This window comes from Anopheles coluzzii, chromosome 3 (genome assembly GCF_943734685.1).
Source record: "Anopheles coluzzii chromosome 3, AcolN3, whole genome shotgun sequence".
NCBI classification, from domain to species: Eukaryota; Metazoa; Arthropoda; class Insecta; order Diptera; family Culicidae; genus Anopheles; species Anopheles coluzzii.
The window spans coordinates 7002862-7019432 of NC_064671.1; the positions used below are offsets into that span (position 1 = coordinate 7002862).

General features: G+C 45.7%; 1 protein-coding gene across 7 annotated transcripts in view; it reads left to right on the forward strand.

The window, feature by feature from the left end:
* LOC120957042 (uncharacterized) overlaps window positions 1-16571 on the forward strand; it is a 117924-nt gene that overhangs the window by 79695 nt on the left and 21658 nt on the right. For 6 of the 7 annotated variants that reach the window (XM_049609120.1, XM_049609119.1, XM_049609117.1 and 3 more), the window contains 3 exons: window positions 4746-5003; window positions 9074-9169; window positions 13776-14496. In XM_049609120.1, the coding sequence (XP_049465077.1) occupies window positions 4746-5003; window positions 9074-9169; window positions 13776-14496 (1075 nt within the window). The remainder of the gene's footprint in view (window positions 1-4745; window positions 5004-9073; window positions 9170-13775; window positions 14497-16571) is intronic. The other variant, XM_049609121.1, reaches the window with a different exon arrangement.

The following is a 16571-nucleotide window of genomic DNA, read 5'->3' on the forward strand; positions in this document are numbered from 1 at the left end:
GATCAATATAACTCTTCATTATGGATGCTGCCTGGTACACCCAGCGCGTTGTGAATGACCTCCACCACAGTGTGAAACTGTGTGTGCTTTGACCTGAACGGCAGAACAGCAAAAGCTTGCTGCTGGCTTTACGTCGTTGGGTAATTTTTATTCATTACCATTTGAATTATGCACACTCATTTCACGGTAACCAGTGAGTGCGAGCGCGAGGACGCGAGACAGAGAGAAGGATTGTGCTTGGTTATAAACCGGGACAGGATGACCTGACGGTAACAGGTCCACCGAAGTTGCTTGCCTGTGGCAATGGCTCGGGCACTATTAATAGTTGGCTGGAGAGTTCGTGGAATATCTTACATGCGTCTCCATTTGCCTGGGCCGCTCCATCCCTGCCCCGGCACACACTAAGCTCTAATGGCTTCCATCGGACAACGACGAGGTCATACTTGAAGGTCTTGGACGAAAAGTGCACTTATAGAGAGAGAGACAGAGAGAGCAACAGAAAAACACACAAACACACACACACAACCAAACGGGAAAAGTTTTCCCGTTTTCGTGGTTCGCCTCGACGCAACGTCACCGGCAACATTCAGGTCAGTTACAGACGCAAAAGCAACCACCGCTGGATGAAAGCCAAGGAAGATAAATTGAAGTTCAATAGGTACCGAAGTTGGTGAAATCATAAATTGCACCGCATCGTCCGTTCGGGATCGCACGGTGCACGGTCGTGCCAAGAGCGCCCACAATGCACACAAGCGGACGGACGAAACCAGTGTGCCTGCCCCGGATAAATTCGCCCCATATCTTCGTCACTCACTCACTCGACCATTATTCGGGTGATAACATCACCGATGCTGGGCATGTGGCTCCCGTCTGCACACCAAACCGACACATGACTCTTACCATGACCTGGGAGTGCGCTTGATTCAGTTAATGCATAGCCTCACTACGGTCTGTGTGTTGGTGCTTTCTGGTCGATCGGAAAAACATGTCCATCGACCATCGGTTGCGGTTCATGGTCGGGATGCCTGGATGGAGAGTGTGTGGGGAGAGCGATAACTCGCAATGCCATCGAGGATCGTCACTAAACAGTGTCGCCATCGGAGCGTCCATCCGACGCAGCCAAGCTGGTAGATATCTCAATGGGGTTTGGCTGGTTTTTGTGATGTGGCACATGCTCCGGCTTGCGTTCGCTACTCAACCAATTTATCTAGGTGAAGGCTTTCGGTTATCCTTCACAGCACATTCAGCACCACCGTTCGTTTGCACCGATGTCATCGTGGTAACGAGTGTGCACCGGGAAGGACACACACAAACACACATACAAAAACACAATCGAGGTTAGCAAGGGTACAGAGACGCAGACGGATCGGCACAGTGGATGTTTGGCAGTGGACGTTGCAGTAAAATGTTTCCACTTCACAAATGGTAACTCTCGCTCGCTGTCACTGTCTTTGTGTGTTGCACGCAAAGCTATTTAGACGGGCAAGGAGTGGAATTGGGTCACGTGATGGCTACACCTACAATCAGTATTGTCTGCTGGCTCGACTACTGCGCACGATGCAAAATGTTTGGTATGTGTCAATAGTTTCACCAGGCCAAATGTTCCCTGGAACGGTTTGAAACTGTTCACAAATGCTTACAAGGTAAATTGCATTTTGTTTGTTACCTTGCACATTTAAGCAAAGGATTGGAATATGCATCGACGAAGAACAATGCATACAATTGGAATGGAAGCGTCGATAGGGCAATTAGTACGATGCAAATACGAAAAGTGACATTTTTCTGAATGAAACGTGCTGTAGCCAAAAATCTTCCTCAATAAACAACGAATAACAATCATTAAATGTAAATTGTATTCCAGATTGCATACTTTAAGGCGTACAACTTTAAAGTTATCATCCTTACATGTATGCAACCAGCATGACAAACGTTATTACAAAATAAGCAGTTAAGGAAATTCATAAACGCTTGAATCAGTTGCAATCACATTAATCATAACACATTCAAACTGGCTAAATCGTGCATTCATGCATCGTTACACTTTCATGAATATTTTCCTTTATTGCCCTCACCCACATGGATGGAAATTTCAATCATAGAAAGGTGCTCATTAAAATAAATGTCTTCAATCTACGTCTCCATCACCTGCTTTGGCCGTTGTTGGTCTCTTTCCATCAACCACCAACGCCGCAACAAAACCATACAAAGGCATTATTAACACGAAAGGTTAACGAGTAATCCACTACCCTGGCGAACCGCCCTTTCTTCACCCTCCCCTGGAAGTGATGTTTTATGTTTATGTTTTAAAAACCAAATCTCTCCGGTCCCTTTACTGCATCACCAAAAACAGTACGGAGATACAACGCCTCATCCATTGCCGCAGGATTGCCTCGAGAGAGACAGAAAGAGAGAAAGAAAAGTACAGGCAAACATGATTCTTTTATCCGTTATTTCAATGGCTTCCATACGGGTAATCTCATCTTAGCCGGGCTAATTCAATTCAAAAAGCTCCCTTTCCTTTACCCCTTCGCTGAAAGCAAAGGATTTTCTTTCGGCCGTTTCCATCATCCGGTCTCCGGGCTTTCCTCCACCTCAGCCGTGGGCTCACCTAAACGATGAAATATTTGTCACGGAAGTATGAGTTCGCACCCCATTCCGCAGCGACGACGACGTCCCCGACACACGAGAAATGATGAAAATTCAGCACAAAACTCTAATCCTTCCCTTTTGTGCCCCGCGCGCGCGCGCCCGGAACGCCGGCTAAGGTAAAAGCCGGCACATGCATAAAATATACTTTTTTATGATAATTCTGAGCCGTTGCGAAAAATGAATAAAAGAATCTGTAACCCATCTTCCATCAACGGGTGGGGTGGCCTTTCGTTTGAACCCAGGGGTGTGGCAGGATGCTTGCTAGCGTTGTTTTTTTTTTTACTGCCTTTTACTCAGACATTTGTGTAAAAATGTGTACACACTCGCTCTGCCACAGTTGGTACACCTTTCGTTCGACTTGCCGGAGCCACCGGGTTACGGGGTTTGACCTAAATCTTGAAGATGAAACTCAGTGGACAGCTGTTGCGTGGCCCTGCCACTGCTGCCTCGAAGGCGGGTGACTTGAGGCACCAGGCCAGACCGGACAGGTAACGAATCAGAAAAGGGCAACCAGCAGATGGCAATTTTTCGAATCTCATATTCATGATCATCAGCTTCGAAAGCGGGTACGTGGGGTCCGTTTCCCTTTCCATTCTGGGACATTTGGAAACTGCTGGTGGCTACGGATTGTGTGTGAGTGTGTGTGCTTTTCTTTTTGAGGTTTCGAACCGGCAACATCGGGTTCGAACCGAAACGACCTTTAGGGGGGAAGTATTGAACGGCGAAACGAGATTTTGGGACCGGTGAAATTCTAATGGAATTCAACCACCAGCTCCATGATTGAGAGTCGATGGAAATTGCTGATTCTGCACAGCGCTTCTAAAACAACGGCGATCCAGTCGTTGGGTTCGGTCCCAAGGTCCAAGGATAAAACTGAGAAACTGGAGCAGCACTCGTTTCGACAGACTAATGACAGCTCGTACTCACGACACGGAATGATTATTATGCAGCTCACAAATTACAACCGTCCGTCCGTTCGGCCGGGGGAGCGTTTTGCTCCCTTGGGAGTTGGAATTGAAATAGCTTCAGCGCTGATCACCATCTTTGTGCGGTGGAGGGTCGTCGGTGGAGCGGAAGAAGACAGGTGTGAAATTTTAATTTATCCAAGCTGTTGAGTACTGTCAGCGTATCACGTACAGTGAAGCTGCCTTAATCAAGCAGCGAGAAAGAGAGATAGAGAAAGAGAGGGAGAAGAAGGAGATCCTTGTGCCGGGGATGAATTAATTTGAATGAAAATACATCGCTGACCCAAATTCGCGGGTGTGCTTGAGTGAGGTTGTAAATTGTTTAACTGATTCGGAATGTTGCCCTTTTTTCTGTCTATTTCTAGCAGAATAATACGGTTACTTTACAAAAATCGTTTGAAAATGTACTCTGAAACGCTTCAAAAGCATGCCACGCTTTGCGCATTGCATACCTTTAGGCGTTAAAGGTAAAAATAGGATGGATCTGAAAAATCACACAATTGTTTGCTTTCGTTTATTGTTAAGATAGTAAAACTTTAATTTATCACGGACTGTATACAACATATACTATAATGTCGTGTTAATATTTCCTATAAGAGCTTCACGTTTTGTTAAAAAAAAGACTTAACATCTCCATAAAAACGGCGTCAGTATAAAAGATACGCCTCATCAAAGCAAACAAAAGTGGTCTTCTAAAATATGTTCTTTCTTTGCAAATTTTAACAAAGAGACTACGAGCTCTTACACAAACATCCCTAAGTATGTAAATCACACCTCTTCGTACAAACTTTCCCTCGTCGGCAGTTAACCTTAACCGGCTTCTTTTGAAAATAAACACAGCAAGACTTTATCAGTAACCCTGCCGATACAAATATCACCCATCTCTTAAGAAGTAGATCGCCTCCCCTTCCATCCTTCCACAATTGAGTGACCCTGTCGGGGTGGGGCAGTAAATTAAACCTCCCCCCAGCACCGGAACCGGTTGGCAAAGTTTCAACTGCTTCCGAGCAGCGATACGATCTTTTTTTCGTGCCGCCACCGTACAAAGCTCTCTCTCACGATTCTGCCCCTATGTGTTTTTTTTTTTTTTCATTCGTCCCAACGGTTTCTCTCGTCCCTTTTTCACTGCAGGTACATCAATTCCGGTCCGATAGCGAAATCCATCCTGCAGCAGTACGATGACGACATGGAAAGCTCGTACTTCCGCCGAAAGCCGACCTCTTTTTTATCGAACAGCAGCCAGGGCGGCGGCGGTGGAGCTGGCGGTGGCGGCAGTGCGGGATTAATTATAGGAAGCAGCGCAACACTGCCGGCCGGCGGTGACAGTAAGCGATACGGTGGCTCCTGGCTGCCGGCCGAGGACGAAGCGGTACGGTTAGAGGGTCCAAGGTAGGTGAAGATCGCCCGCAATGCTGAAAATTCCGTCCAAACAATCATAATTTTCTAAACCCCCGGGTAAACCGGGGGAAGGGTCGGTAGCCCGGTCCGTCCCGTTTGCCACCACAAACTTTGCGACACAAGATAATACATTTTATTCGTCTGACCTTCCCAAAACTCCCTTGTTTGTGTGTATGTATTTTTGTTGTTGTACTTTGCTCAATGTTCCCTTTTCCTGTTATTAATGAACGAGTAGAAGAACCCCCTGAAATCCAGTGTAAGTCCTTGTTTTTTTGGTTCAATGTACGCAAAATCCAGTCTCGGTGTAAACATTACTGTGTTTTTTTTCCCCCGCCCTACCTTGGTATGCTGTGTATTCCCATATTTTTTGTGAATGTTATTTAGAAGCTCATGATTACTTTATATACACTCTCCCGTACGGTGTTCATTCCTCGTAAATCCAATGTACAAATTCCCTTTGTACGAGCTACCCTCCCTATTATTTCGCTGTCTGTATCGCTCTGCACTAAAGCCAGTCAAAGAGCTGGACGGAAAGCTGTAATTTCATACCATTTTCCATCCCATTGCTTCATCTCGCTTGTATTGTTTTCCAACTCCATTCTTCAACACACTCTTTCTTTCATTCTCTCTGTCTCTATGGCATACCGTTTCCCGGGAATGGGTTTCATTACTGTTGGAGCAAACAAATAATCTCCCTCGACACAATTCTGAACGGCTGAATGCTAGCAGCCCGTTTATTGCACCCAGTCCCAGTCCGGACGGTGTCCTGTATTGGTAAAACATCTCGACAGACATTTATTTGCACTTCCCGGTACTTCCTGGGTGTCTCCTGCTCACTTGCAAATCGTGCAGCAAGGCAAGGCTTTCGTTTTGATCCGAGTGCTGTCAGGATGAGTGAAAGGTTTGATCTTGTACTTCCGCTGTAGCGCCAACGCAAGCATGGAGCCGGTGCAGCGAAGTGTAAAAGATGTAAAGTCTTCCAGCATTGAAACTGGCTCCCCTTTTAAAGAGAATTTTCTTTTATTGTTGTCCCTCGGTGTCGAGCTTTTATTCCAAGACGTCGGTACAAAATGCACACTCCCCCACCCCGTGTCGGCACAATTACGGTGTTTTGCTCGATGCGCCCTCACAGCAGGGCAGGGGTTTGTATGCCTCATATGCCACACATATTCCGCAGTGGCGCTTCGCATTGCATTCGGATCCTTTTCGTTTTAGCTCGCTTGATCCAAGCCCCGTTTGCTGGAGCCTTCCGACACGGTGGCACAACCTTTTTATGCAAAAGCTACAACAGCTTACCATAACAACACACGGGTGGGTCGTTTTCGTGCTTCGTTCCCGTTGCCTTGGAATGGAGTACTTTTTGTTGTAGTTTAGCAGACACAGCGAGCTTTGCATTAGCGACATATCTTATTTTATAGCGCACACAGACGTACAGCAGCTCACATAACCGGCTCGGTACTGGGCGCGTAAAATGAGACCCCGTACTAAATGGTCCCCGTCCCCGTACAACCAAGGCCAAGTTTAAAGACTCTGGCAGGCATGTGTAGCAGCGTGACTCACAAGGATAAAGGACGGCGAGTGGTGAGGTCGTTTAGGTTACAGGCTTTACGTACTTGCTTACTGCGAACGAATGGAGAGCAGGGTATGGAAGCTATGAAACGAAACTAGGACTATTTCTTCCAGGCCAGTTGGTTGCGTATCGTGCGGCATCTTTAAAGACGAAACTAGTACTTCATTTAGCAGGCAGTACCCACTTTCGTTGGGGCAAGTAAAGTAAAGCCAACGAATGGTAGCAGTTTTGCCCCTCGATATGGTGCACTCGATATAATAGTAGGCTTGGGGTGTGAAAAATGAGCCAATCTAGAAAGTGCATGTACGGGAAAGGCTTTGCTGAAGGCTACAGAAGGTTTCATGCCAATAAAATCGATCGAGCAGAAACAGAGGCATTGCTTGATGCACAGAGAGTCGTCCGGAAATTACATAGCGTATGTCATCAGTTGGTGTTATCGATGGTGCAGGCATTATTTACGATAATGAGTGCACTTTGTTATAGACTCAAGATAATGTGTGCAAGCTTAGGAATTGGTTTACACCGCAAAGTGATTTGTAGGTTTAATTAAACACATACAAAGTATGATCTGTGTTATCGCTGTTGATTAAATTTCTCTGCTGAGCAATTAAACTGGAGCTATTAGAAGTTGTCAATTGCTTGAAATAATGAATTTGTTATAAAAACTGCATAACTTAAGGCGTTTAACGTGTTGCGTGTAGTATACTTTTAGGCGCACGTGTGCTGTCCTTCGTCTTATTACAAGAAACGGCCAAAACGCTTCCAATCAAGCGCATTCATCCGCAAGGAAATACATTTAACGTTTGCCCTTGCTCCCTCAAACAGTTGGAGAAAATAAATTCCCAATCAATTCATACCATTTACGAAACTGGACCCGCGAAGACGACCCGAAGAAACACAGCCCATGTGAGGTTGAGGCCCTCATCAACCGTCCGGCTCAACATGCTCCAAAATTCATGACATGACCCTTAAACGAAACGTCTAATGAAGCGTGAAATTAATCCTTAGACAAGCTCCCGAGAAGCTTAACCTTGCGGCGCTCATCACATCAATATCGCTTTGGCGGGCGCTCAATGCTGAATGCTACTGACAGCTGCTAAAGAACTTTGCCGCTGGAAATTGATTTGCTTTGGGAACTTTCATGCACGGTGCAGCGCACACATCCAAAGCACACGGTCTCAGCACGTCGAAAGCGTAATTTGAGTGTGATGAGAAGTTAAAAGCATCCGCACGGGTGTACCACCGTACCATCTCGAGCGCGCACAGATCGATACACAGGGGCTGTGGTGCCAGTGCATCCTCCGGGTTGAAACATAAGCCCGATCGTTTATCACTCGTCATTCGTGCCATTTGATCGATCCCCGAGCGAGTGAATACGAGCTCGATGCCAAGTGAAAGCGAACGGGCGAATTTCTCGAAACCCACTTGTGGCTTAACGTGAGCGCAGCGATGGGATGTTGGGCGGAAAATTGGTAACGTTTTAGCACTAATTGAAAGATAATACTAACCTGTCACTAGTACGAGACTGTGGCGTTGTGGGCTGCCTGGGAGCGGCTGAATCCGAGCTACGAACGTTGTCCAAAACTGTGACATGGCCGTGTGTGTGTGTGCGAGTACGCTCGGAACGACGGGACAAATCAAACCATGGACAAGCGGTCGAGCAGTGATTTTCAAACATCGAAATGTCAATAGCGTGTCGATATGAAAGGACACCGTGCTTTTCGAGCATTGCGTCAACTGAAGGCCACAGGACATAGATAACGAAATGAAAATTGAATTATTTATGTAAAGACCTGCTGGGAGAGATGGCATGGGACCGAGGCATTGGAAACCAGTTGCTGCAAGGCTTGCTGGAGTTGTTTGATGTTGTCTTGCAATTAAAGGATGGTTTTGTGTACAGCGTGAATAGTGAAGCAAGTGGTCGCGTGCAGTCGTCGTATAGAGCTTTTGTAAAATGGTATTCGTAGAGCTAGATAAGTTTTGTAAAAAAGTTTAAAGCAATCAAAGCAATGTTGTTCATTAAAATAACTCAAATAATCCTCTTTAATCCCATTAACATCTTCCAAGTAGATTTTACTGTCAAAAAGCAGCCAGTTCTTTAGCATTCAGTTTGACATTTTTGGTGTTATTTATAAATTTTGTAATATTTGTACATTGTCCCTTACTTTTACTCTCTCCCAAAATCAAAGACAAACTTTTCACAAACAAAACGATTTCAACACTTCTATCAATTGTAACATATTGTACAAAACAAATCCACACAAATCTTTAATTGTTTTTCAATGTTTACCTTCTATGGAGCTTCTCCTGGTACAATCTTCTCCTGATTAGCGACATATTGTATCTGGTTTTCTTCACTTTTCTTCCTCTATTTTCATTCAACTTATGCTCCAATTGCGTGCAAAATCGTCTTGCAATGCCAAATCGGTAATGTCCAAACAAACGCCGCTGCTTCTTTCGCACGCCATAACGTCGGCTCAATGGTGCACAGCCTTTATCGATGTCCAGCTCATAACGATCTGCTACCGCCGCCACCACCACCACCGAACGTAGGCCTTATCGATGGCATCCCGGGCGGCCCACCAAGGTTTGTTCAGCGCCGAAAACGAACGATGAATATATTTTCCATTTAAAACGAACTGTCCCCGCAAAACGTCCCACGCGTTAAAGTGTTTCAGGATCCTTTCGGTTGTATCGATTGCCTTGACCTGTTCTCCCACCCACACGCACACACACACACAAACCGTACGCCCGCATTCGAACACTTCATTACGCAATGACATTCATTGCACTTGGCACACTTCCGACAACCATTGATACACGATAAAGCACACATTTATGGTGCCACACAAACGCACAGTTCCCCAGTACACAAGCCGGAGGAGCAAATTGTCCTGCTGCCCGACTCAACAAGCTAACTCTTGGTGGTGCTGGTCTATCTCTCTTGGGACGGATCCAAGCAGCCGATGTCGGTGAAAGGACAACCTCACCGCCACAGTGTGGAATGCTTCCAGGCAATGAAGCTGATTGGAGTTGTGTGTAGAGTGTGGAGGGATGCGATGAAAAACTGCAACATGTAGCAGTACGGCGCTATGCTATTAAATGCTTTTTACTTGGAATTTGTGTACATGTGTGCGCTATTGAAGGGATTGGAATCAATTATGTTTCTTACTCTTCGCAAGACAGACGGAGCAATTGTGTATCATTTATACGTATTGTTTCGTATACAAGCTATCTAATCCAAGAAATTGTACCAACGTTGGGGAAACGTCTCATCTCATGTGGATGGATAATTTAATCTTATACTTTGGATGAGTCAAATCATTGACTGGTTAGTAAGAAGAGGATACCAAGTACACCATCGAGTCGAAAGCCAATGCTCGCTAGAAACAACTCTAGTAATCATGTTAGTAAACTGATGTACATAATGAACAGGTCGATTGCTGGCTCAAGCGTGCATGATTAAGGGTGAAATTCGATCATTAATTAGTCCTAACGAACCAATCATAACAAGCATGCTGTGCGATGGCCTTAGATTGTGTGTGTTAATGAGACAGGAAATAGGATAAACCTTCGAGTCTCGTGATAATGGACTTGTTCTCTGAATATGACAACAACTTCTTGGAAATAAAACTATATCTTACGATAGCACACTACGTTCAATCCATTGCAGTTGTGACATCAGCCTTAAAGTATGCAATGGATGTATCAAAACATCCTCAATGTATGCTATCAACATAACAAAACGCGTTCATTTGACAGAAATATTCTGGTAAAAATCAAACACGGAAACAATTTGGCGACGAAAAACAACTTCTCTTTGCGATCAAGAAGAAAGATTTATTGGTTTGAAACAACTACAGTGTTTTTAATTATTTATTTCCATACCATTAAACAAGCGCTCCACTTGGAAATGCTCTCACTACGTTGGTTGGACTCAAAACGCGGTCTGGTTTAATGTCATTTCCGTTCCAACGTATTCAACAAACACGACGGATGTCTCAACAGTGTGCGGTGGGCCAAACAACTACAAAAAAAGCTATTCTGATTGCACAACCACGCACACGCTCATGTCTGCTCGGCGAAAACAAAATCCTTATGTTTCAACCCCCCCCCCACCTCCACGTGGCAGTGGTTTTGCGTTCTATTGGATAAAATTGTTTTTCAAGCACTGCCCAATTCAAACGCTCGCTCTGCCAACGATCGCACACTGCCTGCCAGCAATCAAGCATGCCGTTTGAAGCGTGATTGAAGTTGAAACTCTACCTCCAACTCTGCTCCAACTCTGTAGCCACACAAATCAGTGGAAACAAAAACAAACAGCATACCGAATGGGGTGCAATTTCTTATCAGCATCGGGTTCGGTGGCTTTTCGGCGGCTGTGAAACACGGCGAGAAAATGTTCCGTCCAGCAGATTTTTTTTTTCATTCCTTCTTTGCCGCTCAAGGATGCTTCGCTTACTCGAACAGTGTAGCTGTAGCCATACATTTTTGATGTCTTCTTCGTCGGAAAATCTTTCTGTTGGGTGGTGTGATTTTTTGGTAGGTTGGCAGACTTCCCGACCATGGCAAGGATTCAGCAGCAGGTGATTTCATGTTTCTTCCGTCTTGTTTTTTGCCTTACGTTTCTTGCCATTCTCTGCACAAAGGCAAAGATCAAACAAAACTCACACGCAGAGCCGATGGTGGCGCTGTGCACTGTAAGGAAGAAATCCGTTGTCTAATCTGAAGCTGTTGGTAATTTTTCAACTTCCGACAACTGTCAGTGTGGAGTGGATTTCGCGAGCTTCTATGTGTGTGTGTGTATGTACGAAGGCAAATTTTCCCACGGGGGTGGGAAAAGATTATGAATGCTTGCTGGCAACTTCCAGAAACACGGGAATACGAAAACAACCAGCTTAGCGGCAAGACAACCTTCCTCCAGCTCGCAAAGCTGATTGCTCAAAAGACGTTCGCTTGGAACGTAGGACGTGCGCTTTGAACAGCTTCCCCGAAAACCGTCCGTCCGTCCCAGGGAATATTGATAACGAACGCAAATTGCATAAAGAAGTGCATACATTTCATACTATCATGTAGTGCGTTTTTGTTTGCAAGCTGCTTATTGCTGTCATGCAGCGTGCTACAATTTTGCTCCAACACTTTTATAGCAGCGCAATATCAACCACGTCGGATAGCAGTCAAACAAAACCTCTCTTCAATTTGGTCTGATTTCTTAGACCGCGTGCGTTGGTCTCTTTGGCAGCAAACGCAAAACGCGTTCGCATCTGCAGCTGCAATTTGGAAAACGTTTATGGACGCTCCCACCAAACCACGAAAACCCAGAAACCGCTGCTATCATTGCACGTAGTGGCGCTGTAGTTTTCCCAGCCGTGTTAGACACGGCACAGCTGCTGCTCTCGGTGGTGGTGGATGGGAACCACTTTTCGCTATCAGTCACGAGTGTTCCTTTTGTTTAAAAAGCACTTGCTCGAAACAATGACTAGGATGGTGTACGGTGGCAGAAGATTCAAGTAGCATGCTGTCAGGTGGTTTTTGATCCGCCGGTGGATGTGTTGTAACATTATAGAATTCACACCAGACACACCAGCAGCGTTTGCTGAGAGCTGATACTGGTAAAATAAATATCCTGACTACCACGTAGCATGTAACTGATGCCACTAACCTTCACCCAGGGATGATTTGATGACTGCGTCTGTCTGTGAAGAATGCAAAGCACAGCAGCTGTGTGTCTTCTGCCACATTGTATCATATTCAACATCATGAGGAGCTATTCTGTAAGGAATGGTAATGAATTAGCAAAGGAATTAGATTACATTAAACCATTATTTGCTCTTGCAAAGATTAATTATATTGACTTCAAGGACTAAGCTAGAGATGTTGAAAAAACTAGATTTTCAACAAATCGTCCATACCCCGAACAAACACAAGATTTCCGATAAATAATTCAACGGCATGCCAGCTCCGGCGATCAGCAACTCGAATCTAATCATGTCTGATTGATTGTTTAGAATTTAATCAACATTTTTCCAACTCTTAAACAACGGAAAAACGAAGATGAAATGAGCTATTTAATTACTTTTTACCCTGCACCTTCCGGGCACAAGTTTTTCGCTCCCCCAGATCACCACACCGAATCACAAGCGAAGCGAACCGTGTCCTTAAATCGCCGCCACCGCCACCTGACACCCGAAACCATTTGTCACCGCCGGTCACCTTGCAGCCATCGCCCCATGAGCCAACTTTTTCGCAGCTTTGGCCATGAAATTATTTATTGATCTGTTGACTAAGCGCCTTAGCGACCAAAGGTACCATTTTCATTTCAAACCATCGCAAGCGTCTGCAGTGTAAGCCCCCGCCATTTCGAGGTTTACGGAGAAAAACTCGGCGACTAATTTGGAGGCGAGCCGGCATTCCCCGGAATGCCATTCAGGCGGCAAAATGTGTATGAGAGCGCGTCGGTGAGGGCGATTGATTGTGGCGATAGGAACGAATTCATGGCGAGCGAACACTGTCTGTCGGCTGTCGGCTATTTTTGTAACCAATGTGTAGCGGAGCGAATGACATTTTTCAGGAGATTGCATAGTAACTGAGTGGAGGCTGGTTTTGCGAAGAAATATGCAAAAAACTCAATGTTGGAAATGATATATACATCACGTGCAGCAATTTTCATAAAAGGAGGGAGGAGCGTTCTTAGAACTGATAAAAATGTTTTGATTGAATTTCAACGTTTTTTGCTTGATTTGACGTATTTGTTTGGAAGATATTTATTTTTATATTGGAAAAATACAGAACGACCACTAATTAAGGAGAAGTCTTGGCATTTAAGAGACTCAAGCTGTTTATAAACGTGTCACTCCGAAAACATCATTTCTTGAGGCAATTTGTAGAGAAACGATATGACTGAAAATAGACTTCCAGTGAAACTCAATTTTCAGCTCTATCAAACTCAAATTATAAGCCCACGTGCGACGTCAACTACAACTACATGATTGCAAATGGAAACTGTGTAGCATGGAATTGTTTCACCCAAACTCCTCAACCGTATCCACCCTCCAGATTTGCGTCAGTTCCGATTGTCATGCTTCTAATTCCCTTCGCGATCTCTGTCTCTCCCTCTTTCGCCATAAGATTGTAATCGATTCGTTGCTTTTTTCCCATTTTCATTCCCACGCATCGCACGCCCCCCGCATCAGGACGAAACACGTCAGCTTTGCCCGGTCCTACACGCTCACGTCGTTCGACGAAGCGATGGGTAGCCGACCGCTGTCACGGCTGGCAGCGGCCCGCAGCCAGGAAAGACTGATCGGCGGCAAAAAGCCCACCATCACGCTGGCCCAGCACGCGGCCGGCCCGTACGCCACGGGTGCACCGCTGCACTCGATCCTCACGCAACCCACCGCCCAGCCGCAACCGCTGCTGCCCCAAGCCCTCCAGAAGCAACCCCTGTCCGTGCCGCAGAACCCGAGCCACAGTCAACCTCAGCAGCCGCCGCATCAGCAGCAGCAGCAGCCGCACCATCAGCCGCAGCAGCAGCAACCGCAACAGCCTCAGCACGTGCTCATACAGCAGCAACCGACGTCCCATCTTCATCAGCACTTGCACCAGCAGCATCTGCAGCATCTTCAGCAGCAGCAGCAGCAGCAGCAACAGGCGGCACTGCTCGCACACCAAGCTCACCTGCAACATCAACATCAGCAGCATCAACAGCAGCAACTTCAGGCAGCTCAACTCGCCGCTCAGCAGCAGCAGCAACAGCTTCAGCAGCAGCAGCAGCAGCATCAGCAGGAGATGGTTGTGCTGGAAAAGGTGAAGCGAAGCGCAATGAAGACGCAAGCAACGCAGACGGAGGTGTATCTGGGCAAGAAGGGAACGGCGCCACACAATCTTTCGCTGAGCCCCAGAACGATCCACCGGGTAAGTGACAGTGTTTTTGCTCCTTATGTTTTTAAACTGAAAAGGTTGAGCACGCTTCGTTGCGCCAAGCGTGTAAGCGCATTCTAGAAACTTGAAGTGAAGCCCCCGTTCCATCCATTTTGTATTTTACATTTTCCATAATTTACACACACACACTCTCTCGATCTCTCGCTCTCCCTCTCTCTCTCCCGATTCAAACGCCATAAACTGTCCCATAGAGTCAACGGTGAGCAACTTGACCGTGGCTCTCGACACCGTCGCTGTCACTGGCACAGTTTGTTGTTTGTCGAGTGGCGCGGCCACTCGACGCCACTCGAGTGCAGCAGCAAAAATATAAAACACTCCTTCAACTAGCCCATCGAAAGTGGGTCCTTCAGGCTGATTTCACAGCAACACTACCCGCCCCCCTTGGGACCGGTGAAATGGCACCAAACTACTCCCTGTTCTCCCGGCACGCTCGGTACACAGCCCACTCAAGGCTCAAGAAAAGCTCACCTCACCAGCCCCGTAAAACACTTCACAGCCTGTTCGCACAATAACAATTACGGTTTGGAAAACTAAAGTGCTCTTCGAGCGCATCGAATTATTTGCCTCTGTGGATGGTTCCCGTTGGGGGGATGACAGTTAAAGTTTGGAAAATCCCTGCTATGTGAGTTTGTGTCTCGAGGGAAACAGGCGGTCAGGACGCATAGCTCGTGCATTGGTGTAACATTGGAGCAGCGATTCCTTGCACCTTCCTTGTCAGATTGAGCCAGAAATCAGGGAAGAGGCTGCTTGAGACGAAATGTTTCGAATTGTCTGACGCTTGCCGATGGTAACGAGCTTGGCTTAGCAACATGACAGCAAGATGGCAACCACCTCCCATGGTACGTGAATTTGGTTGCTTCAAGCGCTTCCTGTGGCTTCGCAGAGCCCAAAAGTTGATCATTTACATTGCGCACACGGCGTGCGTTGTAGTAGGCGTTGGGCGTGGAACGATAATGACTCTAACGACTTACACACACCGAACAGGAAACGCTCAGATTGGATTAGCGACGGTAGCGTGGGCTTCCGGGAACAGGTTAATTAGTGTCATTGAGGTAAAGTGTTTACGAGGCAATTGCTGGAATCGTGTGCTTTTACGCGAGCGGAAATTGTTGCGACAAAAACATGGCCCAAGCTACTTGGAAGTAATGTTATTAAGTATTAATATTCAACAGCTTCATCTATCCAATATTTTGGATCCATAAAAGCTAGCGTTGCTCTGGGAAAAGCTGCTTCAAGCATGTTTGCCGAGCCATTTTCCCCCTAACGATGTTCGTTGAAGCAATTAAGATTCACTCAAAATAATCTCCCAAATATATTTACCAGCTCAACGGCTACTATAGCAAAGGATTTAAATGCTGATCGTTTTTATCCGTCCATGCCAGCCAAAAGTGCTCTTGGGTGCAGTATTTTATTTGTTCTATCCAGCACTTTTTCGTTTTCACTTTACTTATTCGGTCGAAAATCCGGTGCAAATGAACCATTACAGCTGTCGATAGGAGGATTATAATTTTAATCACCTTTCGTTTTGTCCACCCTTTTTGCCAATCCTTCTGCTAAAGTGAAGTTTTGCTTTCGATCGTATTGGTTTTATGCTTTTTGTGGGCCTTCATGCATCCTTTAAATTTTTTGTTTTATAAATATAAACTTTTAAACTGTCCAATGTCCAATTGCAAAGGCGCCGGATATGGTTCAGGTGCATACAATTTGATTTATTAAAAAAAAACTATTTTTTCTTTCCCAAATGAATTGCTGGCGATGGACAAAAGGGACAAGTTTTGTTGGCTGGACATTCATTTGGATGAAAAGATTTTCTATTTTTTTTACTCTTTCCACCCGAATGGCAAACAAAAGTTGCCCAATTGAAATTGAGCTTCAAACGGGAGATTAAAAAACTGTTTGCAATAGTTTTTTTTTTTGCGCTTTCCTTTCCACTTGGTGATCAAAGTTTTCACATACATTCCACAAGCTCCGGCTTGGTGTGCAAGCTGCAAGCTACAGATTGGAATATATTTAGAACAGTGCATTGTGTTCGCCTCTTTCTGTGTTTC